Raw genomic sequence first — 27,926 nt, 5'->3', positions numbered from 1 at the left:
GAGTTTCCGTGTCATAATATTTACTTTGGAAAACCAAGTGTGGCCTTTGATCTGAGTTCTGTAATTAGCTCGGCTTATTGAAAGGAAGCCCAAGACAGAGGCAGGAACGGCAGTGAAATTATCAATGCTGGTGGCAATACCGGTCTTATCAAGATCAGCAGTGCATCCTTAATAAAAATCACACCGCAATCACAATGTGCTGCCACAGTGTTAATAACAATATTGCCATTTCTTTTGCGATAAAATCCCTGTCCCCAATATGCGCGTGTTTGCGCACATTCGGCATTTCAGCAGGCGTTAGAAAAAAAGAGTATACCAGCCTAGATTAAATGAATGAGCTGAAAAGTCAATCAGATGTTTATAGTTTAAGCCAATAAGATAATTAAAGCCTCCACTAGAGTATACCTCCATTGATAATGACAAAAGGATGCTGATTTACACCATCGCAGAATATAGCTCTTTTATACTTTGATTGTAAAGCATTATATTATAGTCAAGTAATTTTGAGGTGCTATGACACAGTAGGGTAAACACTATGAATAATACTGTGTGGAGATAATATTTCTAGGAGTTTTAGAAAGTATTTTACAGTTGACATAACTCATCTTGGGCCATAGCTAATAAATACGTTAATTAAGTAAATGGATCCTCAGAAGTATTTGTGTAAGCCCCAGGGATAATACATATCTAGCAGAGATGATTAAGCAGTGTCCAGAGACAGTTGTTTTCCATCAGAGGCAAGGAAATTGTCTTGATCCTCCCTTCAGTTTTGACAATGTTCTCCAGCAAAACCCCTTTGAGCCTCTTTGGATGTCAAATATGGTGATTCTTGTCTCTGTTGTGCTTGTCTCGCTCTCAGAGATGCAACCAGTCGAGTGGAAAGCACTGTGCAGTCATTTGGGCACTCCGGCTCACATAGTCATCTTTATAATTGCATTTTTTTGTAAGCATTATTATTTTTTTGTCTGGTTTTGTAAGGGAACAAGGCTTATGTGGGAGCCCTGTCAGGGAGCTTCTAATACCTTGAGGAACTCCTGTCTGATACCAGCCAAATTTAACGTGGACTAAAAGCTAAAGGACAGACCATTACTTCAAGTCTTATGCAAATAAGTAGGCAGATTAGGAGAGAGAGACGCAAATTAATGACTCTGTGGAGAGCGAGTATTGCATGGGCTCAACAGTTGCCTGCTATATTTGGCCTGCAAGATGTGGTGCTTTTAGCCCATCCAGGCAGGTGGGTAACATACACAGAAATATGCAGTTTTATGAGACGCATGGATGCAAGACACAAGCCTATAGGAAGAGGATTCAGCGGTCTGCTTCTCCTGATCGCCTCGTTTATGTATAAAACCATTTTCATTTTAAACATGCATGCATTCCTGGAATATTTCAAGAAGACTGCGTCGAAAAACAAAAAAAAAAAAGAAAGGAACAAAACAGATGTCAGTGTTCTTAATAGCAGTATTTTTGTTGTCGCAGCTGTCATCAATAACAAGTTATTAGTAAATGCGAACATCTTTGATTGTGACCTCCCTAGATCCGCTGCTCCTGGATGTGTTGCCCTGCAGCAAAGGCCGTTCTCCCAGCCTGTCAGCTTTGCCCATGTCATCCTCCTCCTTGCAAGCTCGTCTTGCGTCCTCCCTTTTGCCACATCAAGTTGTTTTGACTTTGCTTTCGAGACCCTCTGCAACCCCTCCTCACCTTCTCTTGTTGCCTCTCAGGCTCCAGTTTCATCGTTGCTTTCTCCCAAGCCAAGCGTGGGCTACCACTAGACAGGGTGGGCCTGCACGTTGCCCCCAGCTGCTTCTGCCACTAGCGTGACTCTGTCTGCCTTTCTTTCCTTGCTTAGTGGCTTGATTTTTAAGATCCTTTCTTAAACCCAGCTCACCCTACAGCCATACCAGCTCTGGAGCAGATAGGGGAGATTTTGGGAACACCCTTCCTGGCGCCAGCCTGGGCTTGGGTTGGCTGAGAGCACTTGGGAAACTGCAGCCTCCTTTGGTGCGGAGAGGCTGCCTCCCGTCTCCCATCAGCTCATGGTGCCAGCCTATGCCAGTCCCTTGTTATTATTGCCGGCAAAAGACTGTCAGATATGCCCAGGGGCCAGAAATAACAGTAATTCAAGGCAGAAGTCAGGGCGGGGGGAGCAAAATCAACACGTTCCCCTTCTTGCTGCAGGATCTCCCTGTGTTACTTCAGAGCCGAAATGCTGAATCTGCAACCCTGTGCATTTGTCCGTCGCCACAGCAATCCCAGAAAGCAGCCTCCCTGCCCGCCCGGCCTTACGTCTGATGGCTCATTTACACGATTTAGAGGAAAATGTTGACGAAGTCCCACTTAAACTTGGCCTCTACATAACATACTGCAGCAGTATGGAGTCCACGACAGCCCAAGGTGGCTCATAGTGCCTGGGACAAGCTCAGCTCCAGTTGTTGCCATGCAATTCCCAGTGAAATGTAGTCGCTTTGTGTATGAACCTGATAATCGTGCACATTCTAAGACTTCTTTTTGTTGCTTATGGAAATCTCTGGTTATTTAGCACCTCAGAGAAACAAATTGTATAAATTTTTTGCATGTGGATGATTTTTTTCTTCGGCAGTTCATTGCTTAGCTTTTGGGAAAAGTGCTTTTTTCCCCTTGTGTTCTAGCACGGTTTTACTGTATCTGTACTGTATCTGTCTCTTTCGTAACTCTGTCTCTCTGCCTTTCACAGACTTTGGATTGAGCAACTGTGCAGGCATCTTGGGTTATTCTGATCCATTCAGCACCCAGTGTGGGAGCCCAGCATATGCAGCCCCTGAACTTCTGGCAAGGAAAAAATACGGGCCCAAAATAGACGTTTGGTCCATGTGAGTTACTTCTCTAGTTGATAATTTTTATTACCGTTGTCATTACCCATTGCTCAAATGAGGAACATTATTCATGTATTTGGCTACTCCGAGCAAGAAAATCTGTTTAATTAGTATGGTTCTGTGAACTAAATTGCACAGATATCGTGTTTTGAAATAGCTCTTTATGTACCTGTGTATAGATCGCTAGAACATATCGCATGGAGAGATTGCAGTAAAGCACAACTGTTGATCAATGACGTTCAGACATAGTAGAAGACATGGCTCTGGCACAAGAGGACCAACAGCTTTTATAGTTTGCCCCAAAGGATCTTCAGGCATTCACGTGGGCTCCATGCACTCTCCACAGTCAAGTACAACAAGAAATGTGAAATTGAGTCAGGTCATCACTTTGAAAGCCCCAATTTGAAAGCATGGTCGTTAAAGGGAAAACAAAAAATGGCCAGAAAACTTGTGAACTTTTGTGAGCTTACCGGTGTTCAGGCAAAAGAACAGACAGAAGTTCCTGGTGCCAGAGGTAGAGGAAGCCAGAAAGGTGTTTTGGAGTCAGTGACTTTGTCTGCAGTACTTAAACTTTAGACTGTGCAACTCCCACTGCCCTCCTCTTGACCATGGACATGGTGTCGGTTATCCTTGTCAGTCCTGGAGAGCAATTAGCTGAGCTTTTTCTTTAGTATCAATAGATTTTCCCTCACCAAGTGGGGATGGTAACACTTGTACAAATTTCAGTGAAATAACAGAATTATGGTAAGTCCCAAGTTGAAGTATTTGGAATGATTGGAAAATGTATTGTAGTGTACTGCTGCTAAGAAAGATTGGCTGTGGTTTATACATGAGACTAGGACCTGGGTCAAATTAATCTCTCAGTTTGACCTGGTGGGTCCCCAGTTGCACCTCAAAGGCTCTTCAGAACTTCCCCTGCTGAAACCTAATTTGCAGCCTGTCCTCTGAGGAGACCCACAGCTAAATCATTGTACGGCTACTGAATTTCTCACTCCCGCAGTGGTCCATCCTCCACATTAAGGGTGAGAGTACCAGCCCTGAGGAACACAGGCAAACAGAGCGCAGTCATTCTTGTAAACCATTTAAACTTCTCCAGTAATAATGTCCTGCTCTTTCTTTTAATCAAAGAAAGAAAATGACGGTTAACTCTTACCCTTCCTCATAGCTGAGCAAATGGTTGTTGTGATCATAGTTCGTGATAGCACAGCAGTTTAGTTTCTTTCTGTTCACAGTATGGTTATTCAGCAGACTGGAGAAACAAATTCCCAAAAGGGAGGAATTCCACTCAAATTAAATTTAAAGCCCTTTTAAGGAGAAAAAAGAACAAGAGTGCCCAACCCACTTTTCATTGCTGACTTTGCTGGCCATAAATAATCAGTTAAGCTTTCTGCCCTGAAAAATGTAGTCGTTCACACCTGATCTTTGGGCTGCACCAGAGGCCATGGAGGTCAGTGGAAACCTTTGAGCACTGCACCAAGAGCTGTGATGTCCCCATTGATGCGGGCAGTCATTCCACTCCCAGGGCAGGACCTGAACAAGGCCCCTGAAAGCAGCCTGTTTATGTAGCCTGAGGAGAGACTTCACTGTGGTGTGGCATTTAGCCGAGGAGTTGCCTAAGAGCTGGGCTCGGTTCTGTTGCTCCCAGCTTATGTCCCTACACATTGTGTGACCTTCCATGAGGAAACCTCTGGGAATTCTTGCCCAAATTGTTGTGTGCAACAGAAGAGAGAGCTTTTTTTCGGTCTTTTTTAATAGTTGTCAGACATTAAAGATGAAGTACAGTTACTAAAACCTAAGCCTACGTTTTTGCTTGTTTCTGATGATTTTGGTTTCTTTTTCTCTCTGTTTTCTTTTAGTGGAGTGAACATGTATGCAATGTTGACTGGAACATTACCTTTTACCGTGGAGCCATTCAGCTTGAGAGCTTTATACCAGAAAATGGTGGACAAAGAAATGAACCCTTTTCCCACACAGCTTTCTACAGGTAATCAAGGGGGTGTGCTGGGGCCTGTTTAGATCCAGTCGGTCAGAGCCATCGGATTCTGGATTGTGAGTCATGCTGCCAACATGGCATGCTAATTGTGAAAAATACTCTTTTTTTTTCCTTTTAGCCTCCAAAAGATCTGCGGGAGTTGCTGTAGTATAACTCCTTTTGCTTTGACTTCTCTATGTAAGCTGGAGAAGCGCCAAGTTTTGCTGAATATGAGAGGAACAAATCTGTGAAAAACTGTGAAATTGCTTTTGTAAAGTAGTTGGTCAGTTTTGCACATTCAGAAGATTTTAGCATAGGGTATGGATACATAAACACATTATTTTGGAGTAACAAATTCTTGGGCATTATCATGACTAGTGTTGAGTCATAAGCTACCTTGAATGACCTCACATTTATTATGGAATAATGACATGCACACAGAAAGTTATTTTTGGACAGTGGCCTGTGATAACCTTTGTGTGTTCACAAAATGCAAAATTGTTAATGTATTAGTATTAGAAATATTAATTCCTGCTTCAAAGCCATGTCACTAGGCAACAGAACAATTTTTCAGCTTATAGCAAGACCATTGTCGGTATTTGGAACAAACTCTGTTTTGTAGTTGAGTTTTATTTTTCTATGCTAAATTTGTTGTTTATGGAGAGCTTCTGTTCTCCTTATCCGGCAGCCTGTTTACAAGGGACATTCAATAAAATTAAAAGACTGCGAATAGAAAAAGGGTAACAGAGCATACATTTTCACTCAGTACACTACGGATGGCAACCGTTCGTTGTCTTGAGGGATAAGAGGAAAGCCCTTGGAAGTTGTGTCACAAGATGAATTCTCCCAAGTACAGATTTACCTGCACAGGGAAGAAGTAGGTAGTTAAGGGTTTTCTCATACAGGTTATCTGTGGATCAAGCAGAGTACGTTGTTCCTGGTTCACTCAACATATGAAGTACGCTTTTCCTGCCAGCAGTTCATATTGCTGGCATGTTGTAAAGTGGTAGGTTTACAAGTGAGCTGGGATGCTGCAAGTCTTGCCGTCTATTTGATGCAATTAGAGTGTTTGGTATTTCCATTCTGGAGACTTCCCATTAGGATTCAGTTGCACAAAACGGCTATTTTAATGTTCTAGCACACGCTCTAAAGGCCCACTGAGTAAATTAAAAGAAAGATTATACTGACTGCTTTGTGCTGTACTGATGTAGATGCCAAATCCTGCATCAATTGCAAAGTTACTCTTGAATTCAGGGAGTTGCATGTTCCAAGTTTGGCAAAATATTTCCCAAACTTACCTCCCAGAGTGAGGCTTTTACCAATAAAGAGCAGTTATATGATGGCTGCGTAGTGTCCTTGAACCAAAGGACCGTTTCCCCAATCATTGTATTCTTTCAGTCGTCTTTAAGTGGGAGCTTTCACTGTTTTGACTGGGACAATTCATGTATTAAAGGCTGAATGACCCACAAAAGGCCTGTAGAAGACCAGACCTTGGGTAGCAAAAAAGATAACATTACTTTTGACAGGTTTCATTTTACTGTTTCATTCATGCTAGCAATTTATAATGGAGATTAAATTTCCTCACAAATGCGTCTCTGTAGCATTTGTAGCTCACTGACACTATGGTCTCCAGTGAAAACAGTATTTTGTTTATCCTGTGAGAACTGTAGCAGGTTGAACTTTCAGAGATGATGGCAGATTAATGGAATAGATTTAAACGTGTTAACCTTTACTCGCTGTGAACAAAGGTACGCATCGGTTCTTGATCTAAATTAGCGGTCTTGCGCATTCACTGACATGGCAAACTGTGATTTAAGATGACATTTGTTCTTGCCACAGTTAGACTTTGGGTCAGTAGGTAGAAACTCTGCTCCTCTGCTCTGCGAATTGTTGTGTTCATTAACTTCTTATGTTTAGGGATCTTTTTCTTTAACCATGTTTTCTTGTTCTGTAAATTCACACATAGAGTAGAGGAGGAGTCTCTTTTGCTTGTTCAATACATTGTCTTTCAGTTACTGAACGCACAGTCCCATCATAAAAGTAGCCAGTCATATCGCTAAGCAAGAGTATATTTTATTTGTATTAGTTAAAACGTTGGGTGACCCTGAGGACCCAAAGCAACTGTGTAGCAACAGGGAAAATTTGGAGTTAGTGTTTGATTTTCCCATGTAGGAAACCATTTTTCATTAAGCTTCTTAAACAACACAGCTATCTGATTATTGATTTTAGGTGAGCAGAGTTCAGTTGTTCAAGAAGTTGGTATTCACCTCGCACACATTCCTTTTTTATTCTCAATTTACCGTTTCTGTGTGTTCATGGTCCTCCTTCTGGAGCAGAGAAACGAAGTGGAGACAAGAGGAAAAGCCATCCTCTATCCATGCCTGTAGTTTGGAGGAAGGATTTTATTAGGTGGAGCTCACTCATGACTTGTGAAATAGCCTCATTGCATTTTCTCTGGACGGTTTTGTAAGCAACACTTTACACCTCATTTTAACCAGGCACAGCCTCACAGTGCGAGCAAGACACTAAGTTGGTTTCGTTGATGACAAGGAACATGAAGACAGCTGAGGTCTTGTAATCCCCACTGAAACCCGCTCTGTTTCTGGTCATTGCTGAGCTCAGTACATCCAGGGAAATTAAGAGAGAAATGTAGTTTCTTATGATGCTGGTCTCTCATTTGTCAAAAGAGCAAAGTTTGCCCCAGAATTACACCAAGGGAACAAAATTCCACTGAGTGCAGGTCACCGGCTAATCAGATTAATGCTGTCCTCGAGCTCATCGTAATGAGGCCTCATGTAATGAGGCCCTGGCCGGCTGGTTCACGGCGCCCTTTGTTGGCCAGCCCACTTGCTGCAGCAGGAAAAATGGCTTCAGGCACAGTAGGTTCCAAAATCGACTGGTCAGTTCCACGTTTGCTTCCTGGAGGATTGATTTTGCTATCCCACAGCTGCAGGGCTAACTGAAAAAGGCTTCTCTCCTCCCCATACCATTTCACAGCTCACATCAGCCAAGGTGCTGTTACTCATCTCCTCCATGTCGCCCGGGTCTGGCTGGCCAGGGAGCTTCCCGGGGGAAGATCTTCTCTCCAGGATTAGTTTTACCCAGTCTGGATCTGTTGATCTCTGTGATGCTTCACAAGCTTCGTTTAATTAGTCTGCCTTTTGCCAAGGGGGAAAAAAAAGTAAGGTTTTTAAGGAGACATTAGCTGATTTGGGGGCTGAGGGTGGTGGTGATGGAGGGGGAGGGTGTTGGTTTGGGGAGGGGTTATTTATTTTGCTCTGAACCCGTGAGATGCATGTGGTGTCTAACACAGAGATGGGGAAATTACTGGAGAAAGAGGAGATGAAATGGAAGAACAAGGGGTTTATTGTTTGCCATAAGAGGGTTCTATGCCCAGGAGGCGTGACGGGGGGGACTCAGGGCACGTGGGGAGCAGCCATAGCATCAGCTTCCAGGAGGTTTATGAACTTGGACGGACGCTTTTCCTGCTGCTTCCGCAATCTTGCTGTTGTAGGAAAATAACAAAAATGATGGGAAAGATTTAAGTAAAGTATCTCACATAAATCAGTGATTTGTGAAGAGAAAGCTTAGAAAAAACCCAGCCGATGCCTAGCTGAACCGGTAAATACATAATCATAACTCTCTCTCTTCCAAATATAAACTTTTTGATGGTAGGCCTGCACTGAAACAGATAGCCTCTCAGGGCCCTCTTCGGCTTTTGCTTGATTCTTGCAGGATGTTGAACACCAAAGTTACCCAAGCTGTAAGGAGTCAGCACCTATTGGGTCTAACCCTGATTTATTTGAGGAGAAACCCTCCTTCTCTTGTCCGCCACCCTATCCTGGCATGTCAGCCCAGCCTTCCTGTCCCGTACCATGGGTGGGTGGTGGTGTGGGTGGGCTCGGGGAGATAAAGATGCTCAGGGGGTTGGCCAGGCAAACGCGAAGGAGGGCAGCAGTCTCATAGAGGAGAACCTGTGAAGAGCAGCGGTGCTGTGCCTAGGTTAACATTTATGCCCTTTTCAGATGAGGACGTCATGGCCTCTACTGGCAGGCGCATTACTCTCCTTAAATTACGTGTGGGAACAGGGATACAGGAGGGTTTTGCTGTATTGTTGGTGAAGAAGAGGCATTGTGGCTGCTCTGCTTCCGAATAGGGGACAGCGTGGTGCCCAGTGAGCGTGCCGGGGCAGTGAGACCAAATGCCTGTAAAGCCAAACGGGAGGACCGGGCTCATAATTTCGTCGTTTTCTAGCACTGAGGTGTTAGCACATCCGGTTTGTAACACAAGCCTTTAAGGGGTTTGGTTTGCCTGCGCTGAGCTGAAGTAGCTGTTTTGGCCAGGCTGTACTGCAGCTTGCCCAGAAGACACATCCCAGAGGACACCATCTCGTGCCACCATGGTGCTGTGCTGCTGCTGCCCGGGGCGCCTGCAGTAGTAAGGAAACGAGTAGACCCGACACGCTCCCGAGAATGTAGGAGGGGAACCGCAGCTCTCCTGTGGGAGAAGGTGGAAAAAAGCCCCCAAGGTCCTGTCCATCTGATCTGGAGAAGACTGTGCCATGGACATCACTTCTGCCTCCTGCTTGCCCTTGACTTCATTTGGCACTCATTTAGCATCACCTCACTTGACTGTATCTCCTCTACAAAATCATTCCCATCTTGGTTTTCCCAGAATTAGGTTTCTTTATCTTTCACACAGGGAATTGTAGAGGACATAGTTAACTCTTTACTATCTTGTAGCTGATAAACTGAATCTAGCCTTGATGATCGGAGGCATAAAGACCAGACCTAGTTAAAACACAGCTTATTTTCAGCTCAGGCACGTCTTCTGAGTCTTTAAGCAAACCACTTGATTTCATTGCTCCTAACCATATAAGAAGCACATGACTTAAAAATATCAGAAAAGTACTTTTGAGGGTTTTTGCAAGAAACTCCCGAGGGATAGTTGAATGTCACTGAAAGTTGAAGGTTCGGTATCTGAAAACGGAACGAAGCCCATTAATTTTACTGTACTCTTTTAATTTGCCTAAAACCTCCTGCAACTGATTGTAGGTTGGATGGAAGCCAAGGAGAGAATTTGTCCTTATAATGTCAAAGGGAGCCCAGTTCTCCATGTCTTCTCTCCCAGCTCTGCATCCCTCCCCTCCACTCAGCCCCAGCCCATCTCCTTCTACTTTAAACAGAGATTGAGTGATTTGCCTCTGACCTGACTCCAGCCTCTTGTTCTCATACAAAAATTAAGTTTTGGCTAACCTGCTCAGAAACTTCAAACAAGCTCTGAAACAAAAGGCACTTTTTCTCCTCTCCTTTATGACTCTATAAATCATTGTGATTATAAATTATTGCTTATTTTACTTACTAATCGCTTATCAGTTTTTCCTTTTTCTCAAGGACATTAGAGCATACCGTGAGGAAAATGTTCCTTTTTAGTAGACTCTTGGTCAGGCTGCACACCTGTAGTAACTCAACTACCATGTTAAGTCATAAAGCAGATTAAATAGCTCTTGGATTTTTTTCTTGATTTCTTCACAGCGGCCATAAACTTTCTACGATCTCTACTAGAGCCAGATCCTGCAAAGAGACCAAACATCCAGCAGGCACTTGCAAATCGATGGCTTAATGAGAATTACCCTGGAAGAGCACCACCTAATGTCACATACCCAAACAGGTACTGTGCAAAAGAGTGGAGAAAGCCTGCCAGTGTGTATATACATTATATATGTCAAAATGTGGTGTTTCAGTTCCATTTGTGACAGCATCCCAGTGCATTTTCTGGGTTTGCTTTTGTGACTGCATCCTGAAAGTTTTTGGGATTGGCTGTTGAATATGTGTTGCTTGAAATGGTCAAAAACAATGCCTTAAATTGGAAGCTGGCATACAATGCATTATTGCAGGGTGGCCTGGGGTGCAGATCATATGATTAATTGGCTCCAGACCTTGGAATCGGTACGTGTGACAAGTAGTTGTGATCTTTTCCTTGTTTGTCAGCAAAAGCCAAGCTACTTTTCCAGTAGAGGCTATTACTACTTGTGATATATACGTGAGGTTTTGTGGATTTCGCAAACATGCAGACGGTGGTGAGAAAGGTCAGAGTTAAGTGATCTTGCTTGTTGTTGATCTTGAATACCTGTGCAATACTGAATGCATGACTAAATGCAAACAGATAACAAATCTCATGGCCCATCAAACATCCATCTAGAAAAAAAGAGAAAGAAAGATAGATACTTGTGGTCCACTTTGCTTAGAAATAATCTTGCTTGACTTTGTACATATAGAGTTCTACAGTATAGAGTATACATGAGCCAGTCAGCCTGGGTGCTCATTATAGTCAATGGAGAGAAATAAGGGCGCTATTTTCAGAATGATTCATCTGACTTTTTGATTCTCTAATAGGATGACTTTGTGCCCAGGAGATCCCAGTTCCTCTCCAGTGACCGTAAATGGAGCCTCAGGCAACTAACTTGGAAATATATGTCTATATTTGATCAGATAAAACCTCCCTCCTGTATCAAAGCCCTCCAGCTGTGTCTCATACACAGTCTGGTACCTGCAGAGGATTAACTGTAGGAGTTACTAGCTTGCAGGCCAAGATCCTAAGTAAGACTGAGGCAAAGACAACAACTTAAAGTCTAATTTTGGTGCTTAAAATTTGATAGTGAGTTTATGTCCTGACTTGCCAAAAAGGGGAGTCCCGGAGAGTCCTAACTTCCCCCCTACAGTTTATTCAGTTGCCAGATACCAGATGTAGCATATGCCTAGGGATGTGGTGACCTACTTTCATCTGAAAGTTTGAATCACTGTCTTCCACCTAAAAATGATTTGGTGTTCACCAGCCAGGCCATCTCTTTGTGTCGGTGCCCTGAAGGATTTGGTTCCACAGGCATGCTCACGCTATGCATACCCCCAGTCTTCAGCATTCAGCCCAGGTCACAGCTTTGGAGGAAAGAGTGCCTCCTACCCTCTTGCCCCTCTGCTCCACCGCTAGCCAGGTGAACAGGGTGTGTTTCAGAGCTGTGGGTCCAAGCCCTCTGGGGGTGAGAGGCAGCTGCAGCATCCCTCTCTTACTGCTAACGCAGGTGATGAGTGCTGCCACTGCTTGAGCCTCCTGAGTCGGGGCACAAGAAATCAGTTTGAGCCCTGAATCTTGGGACAGCCTTTAGGAGTTCTTGGAGACCTTTCCTTTTGATGTTGCTGTCGTCTGGCTTATGGGTTGCAGCCCACACGGTCCTGGCACCTGCCTAAGTCACCTCCCTTTTCCCTCTGCGTTGACAGGGAATGGAGGTGGCCTCATTTAGAATCACAGAATCATAGAATCATAGAATTGCTGAGGTTGGAAGGGACCTTTAAGATCATCAAGTCCAACCTTTAACCTACCCTGACAAAAGCCACTTCTAAACCATGTCCCTAAGTGCCCCATCTACCCTTTTTTTAAACACCTCCAGGGATGGTGAATCCACCACCTCCCTGGGCAGCCTATTCCAATGTTTAATAACCCTTTCAGTGAAAAAATGTTTCCTAATATCCAATATAAACCTCCCCTGACGTAACTTGAACCCGTTTCCTCTCGTCCTATCACTTGTCACCAGGGAGAAGAGGTCAGCCCCCATCTCTCTACAACCTCCTTTCAGGTAGTTGTAGAGGGTGATAAGGTCTCCCCTCAGCCTCCTCTTCTCCAAGGTAAACAACCCCAGCTCCCTCAGTCGTTCTTCATAAGGTTTGTCCTCCAGACCCCTCACCAGCTATTTAGCAGCAAGCATTTCCCTTCCAGAGGTAGTGTCTGTCTTAACTTTCAAGTACTGCGTCGTGGAGAATCACTGTGACTATGCCGTTGACCTGAGGAGAATAACAGGTCTTCCACTCTCAAATTATGGTTGGATAGACGTTGAGCAGCTTGGATGCTTGGAGGCATCACTAGAACCATCCACTGAAACATGGAGGGCAAATGTGAGGCTAGCTGCCTGTAATCCTCAGACCTATGTGGGCAGGATATAAAGTTGCCCCTGCGAACAATTGTTTTACAAGGAATAAGAATGAGAACAGCCAGACCAATTAGCTCGACATTACTGCCCCAAATTTAAGGGCATTTGAGTTAATTTGCGTAGTATGCTGTCCAACAAAAGGAAATCTGAGTTTCCATGGTGCATTGGACTGTACTGAAGTATGGCACGTATGAACATTGTATGGTAAAGAAAGGGAAAACAAATGTAAACTGAATGACTCATTAAGCTAATGAAATCACTGTCATAATGAGTCTAATCAATCTACTAAACATGGCATCTGTTAAGTGAATGTAAGTGTAACTGAGAGCTGTATGGATAATTTAATTCTCTTGCTCTGCGCCTCTTATCTGTAGCAAAGAGGAAAAAAGACAGAAATGGGGTTTGAATGTGCTTTCACAATCCTTTTGCATCTGTAGGTACATTTTCATGCCTCTATGACTTCTTAGCTTGCAGTTGCCAGGCTTTAGACAGGTTGTGGTGGAAGTGGCCCTTCTGGAGCCTGCGCACTGGTGCAGTTAGGTAGGTGACTTAGAGAAGAGGCCAGGCTCTATTAGACAGAATAGCTGTGCAATGCTTTTTATTTATGGAGTGCCCATTAATCATTCCCTCCCAAAGGCAAGCGAATCAAATGGAAGAACAGAAGAAAATGCAGTGCCGAACTATAGAGAGGGCATATGTTTGCTCATGCGTATATGTGTATATGGTGAGGACAATAATCCTTTCCTAGTATAAAGGCTTTTCAAGGGAACATCAATGTGGAATGCTATGCTCTGCTATTGAAAAAAATAAAAAACAGTTTCTTTTTTCCTCATTGCACTGCTTTTCTCATCATTTGGTCTGAAAACAAGAGAAAAGTAGATACTCTTCTATCCGTACCCAGGTTTTATGTGAAGCTGTAAAGGATAAAAACCATACAGATTCTTTCTTTCGCTTTATTTTTTGGTAGTATTTCTTTAATTAGTTGATGCCCTAAGCTTGACCTACTTGGAATTTGTCATACTGGAGCCTTATAGGGAAAATGCTTTCTAAAGTTTGTAATATTTAAAGACATGGTTAAACTCTTTTTGAGCTGCCTCCGAAAGTGACACTAGACTCGGCTTCAACAGTTTCTCCAAGTTGTCATTAGTGTGCAGATGTGGGTAAGACGTGGCAAAATAGTTCTGAAAAATCCACTACTGAGTTTGCAAGGAATCACTTCCTTTCTTAGTTGTGCTTTTTATAACACAAGCAAGAAGCTGTGTTATGTTCTTGCAGTGCTGTTCCACCATTTTGGGGGTGACACCCGTTGTTCCCAAGACAAGAACTTGGTAGGAAAGGGGAGCGCATGGAGACAAGGCGGAAGAATGTCAGAAACTGCATTTTCGGGAGAATATTCTCCCAGGCTTTTTATAAGCTAGCTTTTATTAAAGAAATTCCCCAAAGGCAAGCAAAAATTTCCCGTTTTGCTGAGTACTTCAAGTGGAAATTGCTTGAATTTCTTTTGCTGTCCAGATGCTTTAATGTGCAATGGCCAAGTTAAGTTTTGCTTTTGAACTTAAAAAAAGCCCAGCCCCAAGCGTTCCTTAGCTGCAGAACGAATGTTAATAAGCGCACTGAATAAAGGAAAAGAGTTACTTGAGATTTTCCAGACTGTGTTTTATATCTTGTCTAAGTTCTCTACCTGAGACCCAGACTGGTGTCTGGGCATTCCTCGCATCACAGGTGCATGGGTCAAGGGGACAGCGGGGCAGGTGGGAAGGGTGGAGAATGGTCCTTTTGAAGGGGGAAGGCAGGTTGTAAAAAAAGCCCACAACCTAAGCTCCCCTGAGTTGTCTTAGCCAGATATTAGGCTCATTATTAGGAGCAAGAAATACCCCTTAGAAACTGAACAAAACCCAGCATTTCTTTGGAGATGGATGGGAGTTGACGGGCACATCTGGGAAGCTGGCCAGCACATTTAGAGGTCTAAATAGGAGCAGAGTTCTGTGGAAAATCTGGTTTTAACTTACACGGAGAAGATGCTTTGCCATTTCCACAAGGATGCTGTACTGCTTTTCTTGCCTTGGCTGAGTCTGTTATAGACTTTACAAGAGAAGAGAGCACATACATAAACACGTGTTGTAGTTCTGCTTTTAACCGACGTGAGTATGGCAGCAGTTTTACTATTTTGAGAGCTGCTGTAATAACCTTTCCTGTACGTCCCCTTTCTCCAGGGTGAAATTCCCTAGCTGTTGTGCAACAGGTAAGGGGTGAAGCTGAACACTGGTGTTTGATTACGAGACAAGGGTCATTTCAGAAAGCTACCTGAGCTGGATTTTACCTCTTTTCCTTCAAAACCGGCCAGATGATCGTAATGGTCTTCACTGGTCAGATGTAGGGTAACAAACGGAGGTGTCCTGAGCATCACAGTGACGTTTTGCATCAGGGTAGGACACGGTGGGGAGAGCGCTGTTCATTCAGCTGTCATGGCTTCCCGCGGTGCCCATGGTTCCCGAATAGTCTGCCCTTTTCGTACCTGCTCACGGGAGGAGAGAGCTAATCACTCCCATGTTACTGAGCCTTTGAGGCCTCTTCTTTACGCTCTCCCATGTCCCCCATGGCTGGCAAGGCTCTGTTGCTGGGAGGATGGTACGAACGGCGTGCTCTGCCTCTCTCTCTCTGTAGGATTCACCTTGAGGACCTCAGCCAGAGTGTGCTGCTCCATATGACTGAGAAGCTCGGCTACAAGAACAGCGACGTCATCAACACTGTGCTCTCAAACAGGGCAAGTCACACGCTTGCCATCTACTTTCTGCTTAATAAGAAGCTGGAGCGCTACTTGGCAAGCCTTAGGGTAAGTGTTGCTTGATGCCGATTCCCTGGACGAGTGGGTGAGGAGGGTAAAAAAAGTGCTAAAAGTTTTCCTGCTTGCTGGCATTTGATCTCAAGGTTTTACCCAAGGTTGTCTGTTGTTGTTTTTTAATAATTTTGTAGTAGTAACCACGAAGGGGAAGTATTCCTCACAAACTAATAACATTATTTCAGATAAGAGTTCCCCAGGTTGCGGAGATAATTGCTGATAAGCTTTAAGTCTGATGAGTCCCTGTTTCCATAGGAGATCCCCTCCGGCTAGGCAGTTACCCTATAGAAAGCAAACTGTTGCCGTGCGGAGTCATACTTGTGACTTGTGGCGTACTGTGTCCATATGTTGATATAATCCTGCCACTTGAAATACCAATAACACAATGTAATTTGATTCAGGAAATCAAGAGGAAGCTTAAGAGCTATTAAGATTTTATTTATTTTTTAAGTGAAAACTTTGGTGAAAGTTTTGCAAGAGAAATAACGTGAATATAAAGTCTCCTAATCTCCTGCCGACCATCCTGGCCCCTAAGTTTGGCTTGGGGGTCAGAAACCCTACTGGAGAGTTCTGTGTGGCAGCTTTCTCTAGGGCAGGAGTCTGCTGCCACACGTCACCCTTCCTTGTACATCCAGGGGAGCGGAGCTCTCAGGCCATGTTTTGCACGGTGTTTGCTGGAGTGCTAGGATGGGCATGGTGCACAAAGACAAGCTCTCTTCCCGTGGCCTCTCCACACAGCTGCCTGTGCTCTGGTGAGGAGTCTCAAGTAGTTGAGGGTCTGTAGGCTCCTACGTGACTACACAGGCAAGAGGGTGGGATGCATGGAGTTTTCTTCTTAATGTGTTTGCTTCTTAGAGAAACTGTCCCAAACAGCCTTCCAATCTGACAACAGCTTCTTAGTCTTTTCTTTTCTCAGTTCTTTTAGCAAGTTTGTTTTAATCATGGTGCCATCAATGACATTTGAAATGAAATTGACCAAATTCACCACCTCTGCAAGTTGCTGCACCACCACTGAATGTCAAGAGTGGATACAGTCCATTAAGCAGTAATTGAGCGTTAGTTTTCTCCAATTATCGTATATACTTTTCTGTGCTTCTCTCTCCACAGAAGTCTGAAGGCCAGGACAATATTTGCCACAAGAACCAACTATACCAGATAGAAAAATACAAGGCAAATAAAGACTCCTATGAGGTAAAGTTCATTAAAGCTCGTTAATGTACTTTGAAAGCAGGCTGAATTTGAGGATCCCTGGCGATGGTGATTAAGGCAGTGGGTTTCTGGACCTGTGGAGAAAAAAAAGATCCATGGTCTTGCTTGTGCAGGACAAATAATTCCCGTAATCTCTTTTTGAAAGAACAAAGAGCAACCCCCTAGAGTGGAAGTGTAAAAGTGACTTTCAGCTTTTATGAAGAAAATAAAGTTTTTAAATGCTCTGGTTAGCAAAATAATAGACTTCTTCAGGGATGTCCGTAGTTTCATTCTGTGTTGCAAGTTGCTGGTGTTGCAAGAAGACCATAACTGCGTTGCCTTGAGTTGCAAGACCTTGGTGGTATGGGGCAGAGAGCTGAGTGACAGCCAGGGTGACCTGGTCACTTGGCGTTCCTGGTGTCCTGGGCCAACCCTGACGTGACCATCAGAAACAGTGAAACTGTATTAGCACAAAACTCTGCCCAGGCTACTATTTTTTGCTTCTTAGCAGAAGTGATGCAGAACTAGCCCACTGCATCATGAGGGACTTCCCTTGGTCAGAGAAAAGGTTCAACCAGGTTGCCTTTTACTCTGTCTGTCTCCAGTCTTTTTGCCTACAAATAGAGAAGGTAGTTTGTATTAAAAGAATACATACCAGATAACAGGAGTCTTCTCATGGCTGGATTTTTCTTTCCTGGCTGATTCTTCGCCAAGCACTAGAATTACAAGAGTAATATGAGCTGTGCAAGTCTTACCTACCGACACAAAGAGCAGTATTCCTGAAGAGTGCACCTATTTCAAAAGCTACTCTTCAGCGCCGGATTGATGATCTAATTGCAGGGGTAGATTTGTATCATGGCTGGTTTTGTTTATTTTAAAGACTGCTTGCAAGACAAGCTGAAACTGCAAGCCAGATGGAAATATCAGGGCAAAGTACTTATCATTCTTTTCTTACATAAATCAAAAACCACTTTACTTAAAATGTATCAGCAGTGGGTAGACTCAATGAATATAATATTTCAAAGCGCTCTTTGACAGCTTACTTCAAGCCGTTGCAGGGCAACCTTCTCTTGGAAACAGAGGCGGGTAACTGGAGGTGAGCGCTGCGGATGTCGCAGGGTGCATCCTGGCGCGCTCTGGGACAGCTTCCTCCAGCTGCTCGTGTCACTTCTTTGTGCAGTGACCGGGAACCACAGGCCATTCAGGCATTCGGTTACAGCTTCTGCGTACCTACCCCGTGCAGGGGAGTCTGCAGCAAGACCGGCCTGCGCGCCTGCACGTAGCCGAGAGAGAGACGCGTGGTCTGGTTTGGTGGTGGTGGTCCTGAAGTCCCCATAGCCCCTAGAGAGGAACTGATGTTTGACATCTCTAAGGATAATTGTAAATTAACGGTAGCACTGCTGTATGAGCCCAGTTTGTTTTGTAGACATGCTTAGGGTTAAAGGCTCCCTCCAAAGCCTCTCCTGCACTCGGAGTTAGTCCCAGTGGAGCTATGTAGAGGATGAGGGGGTGTCATTTCTTTCTTGAAATAGTTACCTTGATGCAATCACAGTGCAGACACCATGATAATAATACAGTATATTCTCTTTCAGCATGGGCACAGCTGATTATAAAGCATGTTTTATATCACTTCAGCTGCATTTACACAAGGAGTTTGTGTTACTGTACCAGGACAGTTGAAGCAGCACACGTGGGTGAATACAGACCCTGGGGCGCTACTGCCATTTGTAACTATGGTAGACATCTCTCCTAAAATGCCTTCATGTGGATGGGAACACAGCCCTGGTAGTGTCTAGCTTATGCCGCTGGGACTCAGGGATGGGGATTTCATAAGCTCAGGCAGGTTCATGAGCTGTAGATAGAGTCCCCGTATCACCCTTCATTTCCAGAGGGGAACTGGGAGGCGCTGGTCCCTGGGCAGACGCTGCACGGAGAGCGTTAGCCGTATGTTGCCATGGGAATAGCAGGGAGAGAGCTGGTCAGCTTCAGCTTCAGCAGCTGACTGAATTTCTTCCACCTCACTCCAGCGATGTGAAATACGGACTCTGCCTCGGACGGGGGCTGCCTGCCAGGAGCACCGCCTGATGCTGGGGCAGGCAGCGGGGCACGCAGGCAGTGGTCGTGCCCAGCCCCTCTTCTCCATCAGGTTTCCTAACCTGGGGTGGTGAGATGAGTGTGCTGATCCCAGGGTGCTGGGAGCTGCTGTCAATGCTAAGTAACCAGGCTGTTTTGCATGCTGATTGCATTTTAGTGCTCAGGGCAGCGCGGGGAGGAGGGAGGCAGCAGTCTGTCAGTCTGTCAGTCCATCTCTTTCTTTTTGTTGGAGAGGCCTCAGGTGATGAGCGGCCATCCCTCCAGCGAATCCAGGGGACCAGTGCTGGGGATACCTGCCTCCCGCAGGGTAGCTAGTGGGCTCAGAGTCGGGGAATTTGCAATTTTTAACAACTTGTGTCATCGTCCTATCACCATTTCAGACATGGCCAAGGCAAATAGCCTTTATCTTCCTTTCAAATCCGTTGCTGGGACTAAGAGTAGGTTTTCGGGTCGAGGTCAGGACAGGAAATAGCAGAGGATGATGTAATGCCAAACCTATTCAAGTATAACATACCGGTACAACTCCTGCATTGTGCGACAGCGTGCCAGTACGTGGCTGTGCACGGTACAGTGAAGAGCGAACTTTTATAACTCCCCCGAAGGAAATATTCCTTTCCTTTTAAATATAATATTATGTGGCACGTTGGGAGTTTAGGATTTTAGTTGTTTCCCCTCTCACAACCATGGTCTAAGAGAAACAGTGTTAGAAAATTTTAAAAATACTTCTAAGACTATTTGCAATGTTCATCCAGGGTAAACTTAATTAATTGCCGACACTGGATATGTGAATTTTCTTTCTCATGGGTGCTTTTAATTGTACAGTATGACTGTGTTACTGCTGCTTAGAAAACATCACAGCAGCGTGAAGGCAAAGTCAGGGGCACTTGGCAGGTGAGGAGCTGCGGCTTGGCTCTTGCACCATCAGGCTAAAAACATTGCAGCATTGAAACGTCCCGCATTCTGACAGATGCTGCAGCAACCGACATGCAAATTCTTTCCTCACCTATCCAAAAAAGCAGAAAGCCGCTAACAATCTTGATCGGCTCCTTTAGGCTTAATATAGTCACCACTTGGTCTCATCCTCACAAGTACCTTTAAAAAAAGACACTCGGTAGAGCCCAGTCTCTGCTGAACTTGGCGTCAGAGTTTCAGAGCCTTGGGAGGAAAAGCAGTGTGGTGGGCCTCAAAATTAAATGTACAGCTCCCACTGACTCTATTATCGCAGGGTGTTATTCACACGGCCTTGTTATTATTGCTATTGTTGTTATTAACTTGTTATTAACTGTTGTTATTACCTCATTGTTATCAGCAGTGACTGTGCGCACCAAGATAGTGCCTGGGTCCGGGCAGACATTGCGTTGTTCCAAGCACAGCACAGGCAGGGAGGAATAAATGCGCGGTGCCGGAGGTGTTCCCAGCCTCTAAAGGCAAGGGGAAAGACATCAGGTGGACAACGAGGTATCGCGCAGGCGAAGTGGTGACAGCCCCGTAACACATTGGTTTGTTTCTGTGGAGGGGTTAGCCAGCTTTAGCTAGCTAAAGGGAAAGAAATCCAAGGGGATGAGGGATGGATGGAGAGAAGACTGTGTTTCAAAAACACCTGCAAGAAGGGAGACTGAGGTGAAGACGGTGAGGAGCTCCGAAAGGGTCTCTGGTTCTCGCTCTCCCAAGTCACCTAACCACTTCTGTAATAAAACTAAAAACCCTAGTTCCTGATTCACTGAAGCTCTTCCCTCTGACTCCGTAACTTCTGAAAATTGAAAGGTTAATGAGCCCAGGTGTGCCCAGACACCCTCTGTGTTGGGGGGGGCAGACTCTGTCTGAGTTGGGAATGATCATATCGAGTGCCGTCCAGGTATTTTCCTCTTAAGTGTCTTAATACGTTTCCAGAGCTGTGTAGAGAACCCAGCTTGTCTTCTGCGTCTTTCTTCCCCTGTCTCACATGTACGCATGTTACTTTGCATTTGAGGGTTTCAACAGACTTCGTGTCAATGAACTTTCAATAGAAAATCATCAAGAGAGCCAGTGCCAGAGCACTTTGGCAGTGCATAATTATCCGATTAAATACAGGCCTCAGCACATAATTGAGTGAATGAGCTTCCTTACATTTTTAAAAAAAGACTTGTAGTTACAGTGACTTTCCAATAAGACACAGCAAAACATGTTGCTTACATGGGAATTATAACCACACAAAGAATGTCCCATAGATGCCCCTGTAAAGAAACAATCCCACAGCAACCAAAAGTCCCACTTCTTTGAGATTGACATCTAAAACCAGACCACACAGATTTCTTCCAGAAAGGTGAGAGATTCTTGAAGTCTTTGAAGAGTAGCAAAATATGAGCCACAAATCTGGTGCCTGATCTTTAGAAGTGAAATAAGGCATTTGGCTCTCCTTGAAGTCAGTACAGGTAAAGAGTGTTATGCAGAACTTAGTGATTCATGTTGAAAAAAGACACAATTAATTTTCACTGAGAAACAGTGCTTTGAAAATTGGATTCCTTTTCAGATCCCACTCCCAGCTCCTGTTTTTCCTCTGTCATCACTGGAAATCAGACTTATCTTTCTGTGCTTTCAGTACCACCTTCAGCTGCCTTCCCTGTCATGAAAAGGAGTTAAGAGTTCAGTGGAGGGCTGGGCTGGTAATTTTCTCCCCCTCCATGCCTTGCGCAGTTGCAGAGATGCTGTAAAAGCAAGGGCCGTATTCCTCCGGATCTTGTTTGGACAGAAGATAGACTCAAAGACTTTAAACTTCTTTAAAGCTTTGCAGCTCACCTTTTCAAATGTCAGAGGAACTGCAATAAAGAGAAATCAAAGACCTTTTTTCCGGTGTTTAAATGGGGAGGCAAATTTCAGGTGTGAAGGAGCACGAATCTGCATCTGCTTGCTCCAGCGAGGTCTCCTAGGACAAATGGCCTCTGCAGAGAAAGCTTTCCTTTTCCTTTAATTTCCCATAAAGCAACTTCCACACTGCCTGAGTGTCAGAGCAGATGGGAGCCATGAAATCATGGCAAACAGATCAGAGGACGATGGAAGTTTTAGTTATTTTGAGTAGCCAGGATAAGTTCCTTGTAAATGTATAGTTTTAAATTTGGCTTTGGTAAGTGGTGTGCTTATAAGTCTGGGGGTCATTTCAACTTCCCTTAAGTAAACCAAATTGTTCTTGTTTGTTTTACAACTTAAAGGACAAAAAACTCAAAGAACAAGAAAAGAAAGGGGAGATTCTTCACCGTCAGCTCCCAAAGAAAACTGAGAAAAGTCCAGTTTCATATAGACAGCCTTCTTCCTGTCTTATCTCACAGATACAGAACACCAAGGCTCTGCTGAAGGACCGGAAAGTCACCAAGGCTGGAGGTCCGGAGAAAGGTCAGTGGGAGAAATACCAGCGGTGTGTCCCTGTGCGCATGTGCATGTGTGGGCACGCACAGTATTAATGAGCGCGTCTTGTGTGTTGTGTGTTTGTTAGCACATAGTCGTGGGCTTTTGCATTCGCTGTCTGCTCTGGAGGTGGTATGTGAAAGAGGACTGGGTAACGTAGTCAAACATTGAACGAAACGTCCTGAGGAAACCATGACGATGTTCAGCAGTCATGAGTGCTCACTTTTCCTTCTCTTTTTATTTGACAGAATTCCCACGGTGTTGTAAAAAAAGCTTTCTTTCTCTATTTATATGTACTTAATACAAAATCATCTGCACTTCACACTGGTGCTTTGAAAGCATCAACACCCACCCCAGATCACTGACAAACCAAAGCTGCTAAAGATGCTTCCTCCTACCAGCAAACACGTTTTGCTAAGAGAGGACTAAGGGGCAGCCCGGGAAGAAATCCCTGACCCTGAAGAGAGTGCCAGTAACGGTGGCATCCCTGGGAGAAGCATCGGGCAGCAGCTGGTGGTAGAGGAAGGGGAAGTAGGCAGCCAAGAGGAAATGGGGGTGGGACTGCCAACCCCAGCAAATTTCAGGCAGCAAACGGAGGGGGAAAAGCATTAACGGGGAAAGGAAAGGGCAAGACAGCCAGAGGAGAGCAGAGCATTAATCACACAGGGTAGGAGGCAGGCTGGCAGGGATGGGTGAGAGCCGTTCGCAAAAGGAGGCGGAATAATGGAGTGGAGGAAAAGGAGAGTCCGCAGGAAAAATGGGGTGTCAGTAGTGCACACGTGGACGGGAGACATTGAGGAGCAGGAAGGGCATGTAGCCGGCTGTTAAATGAGGGAACTAAAGGGGGGGAGGTCACTCCAGAGCAGAGTGGGCAAAAATGGCGATGTAAAGCGTTTACTGTGGTGTCAGGGGGTTATTTTGAAGCAATAGCTTGTGGTGGTTTCATGCTCTTTCTCACGACGTGGTAATTTATCATTTGATGCTTTCTACCTGAAAAATTGTCAAAATGGTGTTCACCTGGCAGCATAGGCACCTTTGCTGCAAGGCAGCAGTAGTCCAGAGAGTTGGTCAGAAACGGGACGTACTTTTTGTGAAAAACATAAAGAACATGAAAAATGCTCATTTTGTTCAGATTTGTTGTTCCTTTTGGCATGGAGGCACAGGAGGAAGTAAATCCGGTTCATTTTTTTTTCCTCCTTGGGTTTCTCCCTGCTTTTTTGAACTGAAAGCTGAAAATCATTCAGATCCCACCTAAAGCATTTCACTGCTTGTGGAAACTATGTTTTGACACTTCTTAAATGAAGGGGTCAAATAATTTTGACCAGTTTTGGAAAGAAATTAGTCAAATTAAACCTGGTCTGCTTTTCCCAAACAACTCTGAATGTGAGTGATTTCTTCCCGTCCGTCCATTCAGGTCTCAACCCCTGCCAAGACCATCCCTTTCAGAAGAAGTACGCGTGAGATTTGTGGTTGTGACCTGAGGCCTGAAAGACCTAAATTATTTTATATCCCTTTTAGATGGTTTGAGACTGAGGAACTCATGGACGGTGATTAATTGCCGGTCCGCTGTTCTTTCACTGAAGAGGAACCTCGCAAAGCAGGCTCCTTGGATAGCTTTCCATAAAGGCAGCAAAGCGTATTTTCTTACAGCTAGCTTGGCATAAGCGAGTGCCAGCACCCTGTAGAAACCGAGCAGATCTTCTCCACGAGCTGTTTTGTTTTACTGGGCCAAATCCTGTAAAGACTGTTCCATTTATCTTCAGTCCTTGCTGGGGGAAGATTCTCGCTGAAGTCGATGCAGCAAATCTGTTCCAACTGTAACAGCCTGAATCTGGCCGGTGCAGCTACTCCATATTTACATGTGCGAAACCAAGAACAGATTTCGTTCCAAAATGCAAGGAAAGATATTAGGAATTAACACACTGTTGTCCCCTGTGTCTCTAGGTATGTCCATGAATACAGTACGCAGACCCAGTTAAAACCATGCAAAGTTGTGCTAAGAAAGGGGAAATGTGAGATTCCTCAGACATGGCCTTAGAGGATATAATTAATGCAAACAGCTGAAGACATCTGTGGTTTTCCATTTCATGTCTTTGTCTTACTCAGTTTAAGCACTCTTCCTGCCTTTGAGGAAAGTGGCAGATAAATTATCCATGAAACAACAATGTAAGTATCAAATGAGAGTCAGGGAATTAGGTTCTGAGTATATCCCTAAGACCATTTGTTTTAGCTAGTGCGTTTGTCATGCTCTTTTAAAATTTGTTAAAGGTGATGTCGGATGCTGTCTGCCGTGAGGCGGAGAAGGCAGTGCTATTAAATGCAATCTGCTCTTCTGGTTCTTTTTCTGATTGCTTTGCAGACTCCAGCGGTGGGGTAAGCCCTTTCCACGAACCCCTGGCAAACAAGACGGGCTGCGTCACTTCCAGCTCCCTGGAGTACCTCGAAGTCCAGCAGCCGCCCCCCAGAACCCCCCGGCTCCTCAAGAGGCAGGAGTCCCCACAGCAGGAGCCGGCCCGGATCGGGGGCCGGGCGAGGGACTCTCCTCTCATCCTGAATATCGTGCACTCCTTCGAGTCGGTCGACAGAGAGGACCAAATAGACCAGGTTTCCCCTTCTCATCAGTACAGGGCTTTAGGCTCGCCAATGAATTTCCCTTACAAAAGCTCAAGTGAAAGGACACTGTCCCCGCTTTTTCAGCCAGGGAGTACGTCCCCCGTCCACCCCACCCAAGTCTCTTTCACCTATGAAGAAAAAGCGTATCCAGGAAAGGAAGAAGCAGTGTCCCCTACTCAGCTGGTTTCCAACAACCCCTTGGGCAGCCCTAACTGTGTTAAAAGCAGAGGCAGATTCCCCATGATGGGGATTGGACAGATGCTGCGGAAGAGGAACCAGACGATGCAGTCGGCGAACGACAAGCCTCTGGAAGCGAGGATGCCTCAGCTGCAGCAGATGAGCCCCACGCAGATTTCCTTCAACGCAGCAGATGCTGTCAGCGGCCAGTGTTAGTCTGACACCCCGGGATTTGCACTGCTCTTCTCTGGGACCTAGCCTTTTTTACTTTTAACAAGAAGGGAAAGCCACAGGCATGTTACTGTCACTATGTAATACACTACAGTGGCCCAAGGTAGAAAATCAGAGGTCTGTTCGTAAGGAAGGCGTTGTCCTACATCTGGAAGTTGAAAGAAAAGGGCTTTGCTTGTGCCGTTAAGAAATATTAGCATTTGGCATCTGACTGTACAGCACAACGTGTCTTGAAAGAGCTACGTGAATATGTATTTTCGCTGCTCTCGCATAGTATTGCGGTAAGGTTGATTGGAAGAGCAGCGAGCCTTAAGGGTTTGATTCATCAAGGTAATCTGCGTGGTGCCATGAATGCCAGTCCCATTCAGGATCCCTGGTAAGACTGTCCGTGCTCCATCTGCCTGTGCCGCACAGTACGTGGTACTGCTACAGGCATTGTTCACGTGGCTAGACAAGTGGAAAACTCAAGTACTATGTCTAAAGTTAGTTTGCTAACAAGCACTGCCAAAATGAAGTTGGTAGAAGCTTGAATAAAGACACAAGTGATCTAAACATTCGGAAAAAGTGGGAGTATTGGAAGTCAAAGCAGATTTTACTGTTAGTTACATAAAGTAGCTAATACCGGAATAATTTTTTTCCTAAAGAAAATGATGATTTAATTATGTCACTCAGAAGAAAAGTTATTGTTTCAAAACAAATTTCATGACGTGGAAATTTACCGCACTAGAGGCCCATTCCTTTCATATGGTGGGCCTGCAAGTGGATGCTTCAAACCGTAATCCAGATTACAACATGCTGTGTTTAAACAATCCAGTCACCTCCGATTTTTGTAGTTGTACTAGTTCCATGGCACGCCTACATGCAGGACTGCATTAGCCCCTGTTACAGCAAGGCAGCATTGGACACACCTGACGGCTTTTCTGAGAGACTGCAGTGAATTAAAAAGACTAATAAAGGACACATGAACTGTACCAATGCCATTTTATACTGCAAGATTGGTAATGCAGTGGTTACCAAAAATTCGGTATTGTTATGAGCGGTGAAGATTAACTTTCTTAAAAGGCACCATGTTCTGCATACCAGTCTTCTTTTTCTAAGTAAATGATACATCTGAGAGGTTGGCAACATTTTTTTGGTTCTGTTTTTGTCTTCAAACCATTTCCTATAAATTAGAAGGTTTAGCCAAAGACTACTCTTTTCTTTCGTCTGTACCGTGCTTGCTTATGTGTTTGTGTGTACGGGACATCTCAACAAAGCTTGTTCCAGTCTGGTTCCCAGGCGGGCAGCCCTGGCCCACGTATGCACCACTGCTGCCCACCCACTTAATGTCATTTCAAAACCAGGCAGCAGAGGCCGAGACCATTGGTAGGAATCCAAGCTCTATTTTTACCAGTATGTTTTGCAAACTATTTTGTAGCCCCGTTGCTTTGGTGTCTGTGCAAACGCTGAGAGGTTCCCCTGTTTTTCACGAGACTCAGCGGGACTGGGGGAGGAGGGTCAGCAGAGGCAGGGGAGAAGGTCTCCAGCAGAGCCCATGTTCCCGATTCTCAGCCTTGCATCAAAATCTGCAAGAAAAAAAATGGTCGTTAATCCAAATACCGACAGAACAGATAACTGGACCGTTCAGTATTTTGGATGCTTGCTGGCAAAACCAGCAGAGCGTGAATGCCCAGAGCACCCTTCTCATCCCTATAGATGCGACCTTCACCTTGGCACTGAAGCCGCCCGTCAGTTCGGTACGAGGGAATCCATATGCGTCTTGTACTCATTCAGTGTAGTGAGGGCGCCCGCCTCTGGGGTAGTTAAGCTACCTGCAAAATAATATACATAAAAATCTCAGTATGATTAAGAAGGACAGCCCTGAAATAATTTTTCTCATTTTTAGATTGGAAAAATGTCATCGTCCATTTGTACAGAGCACCTGGGCGTCCCAGGGGTCCATTTTAGTTCTTCCTTTCGTTTAAAATCATCAATGCGTTTTCTTTTTCTTCATGCTAAGAACATGTTTACTCTGCAAAGCTAGCGAGCGGGGACCACTGAAATCCCATCTTTTGCGTGCGTTGGATTTGCATACCTGAACAGATGGCAGATACTGACTTGAATTACAAACTCAGGTTTATTTGGAACCCAATAAAAGGTTGGGGGAGGCAGGAGAGAGACATGTATTTTTTGTGAAAACCCAGTAAATATGTGTAAGAATCAGAATGAAAACAGAAATGTTAAATCTTTTATTATATTTATAGAGAATATATGAGTACTACACTGCTAAAACATAACCATGTATCCAGCTTAGACAGTAGCTATGTACAGTCAATCTGCAGTGACCATAGAAGGGATTTACTGAAATACAGTAGTGGAAATTCCAGGGGACAAAATTGTATTTGTTATCATTATTAAATATATGTACTTTTTGAACAAGATTGCCACGGACTGCTGACTTTGTTTGCCAGGTGACTATGTAGCAAGGATTATCTAAGTACAAAAACAACCAGCAAGACGGTGAGGTGACAAGAGGATTGCCAGCACCTTTATCTTCATCCATCAGAGGCTATTCCTTTGAATCTGGCTCCTGACTTGCCTATAAACCCCGAGGGAGCTAAA

At 44.6% G+C, this 27,926-nt stretch overlaps 1 protein-coding gene across 2 annotated transcripts in view; it reads left to right on the top strand.

Annotated features, from left to right (window-relative positions):
* HUNK (hormonally up-regulated Neu-associated kinase) overlaps positions 1 to 27,685 on the top strand; it is a 60,080-nt gene extending 32,395 nt beyond the window's left edge. The window contains exons 4-10 of one of the 2 annotated variants that reach the window (XM_054188556.1): positions 2,714 to 2,849; positions 4,709 to 4,836; positions 10,359 to 10,494; positions 15,470 to 15,638; positions 16,752 to 16,835; positions 22,229 to 22,292; positions 24,664 to 27,685. In XM_054188556.1, the coding sequence (XP_054044531.1) occupies positions 2,714 to 2,849; positions 4,709 to 4,836; positions 10,359 to 10,494; positions 15,470 to 15,638; positions 16,752 to 16,835; positions 22,229 to 22,292; positions 24,664 to 25,310 (1,364 nt within the window). In that variant the 3' untranslated portion in view covers positions 25,311 to 27,685. Of the gene's footprint in view, positions 1 to 2,713; positions 2,850 to 4,708; positions 4,837 to 10,358; positions 10,495 to 15,469; positions 15,639 to 16,751; positions 16,836 to 22,111; positions 22,293 to 24,663 lie in introns of both variants that reach the window. The other variant, XM_054188555.1, reaches the window with a different exon arrangement.
* Positions 27,686 to 27,926: the final 241 nt, after the last annotated feature.

This window comes from Rissa tridactyla, chromosome 1 (genome assembly GCF_028500815.1).
Source record: "Rissa tridactyla isolate bRisTri1 chromosome 1, bRisTri1.patW.cur.20221130, whole genome shotgun sequence".
Taxonomy (NCBI): Eukaryota; Metazoa; Chordata; class Aves; order Charadriiformes; family Laridae; genus Rissa; species Rissa tridactyla.
The sequence above is the reverse complement of the archived record's forward strand: the minus strand, read 5'-3'. Positions and strand labels throughout refer to the sequence as shown.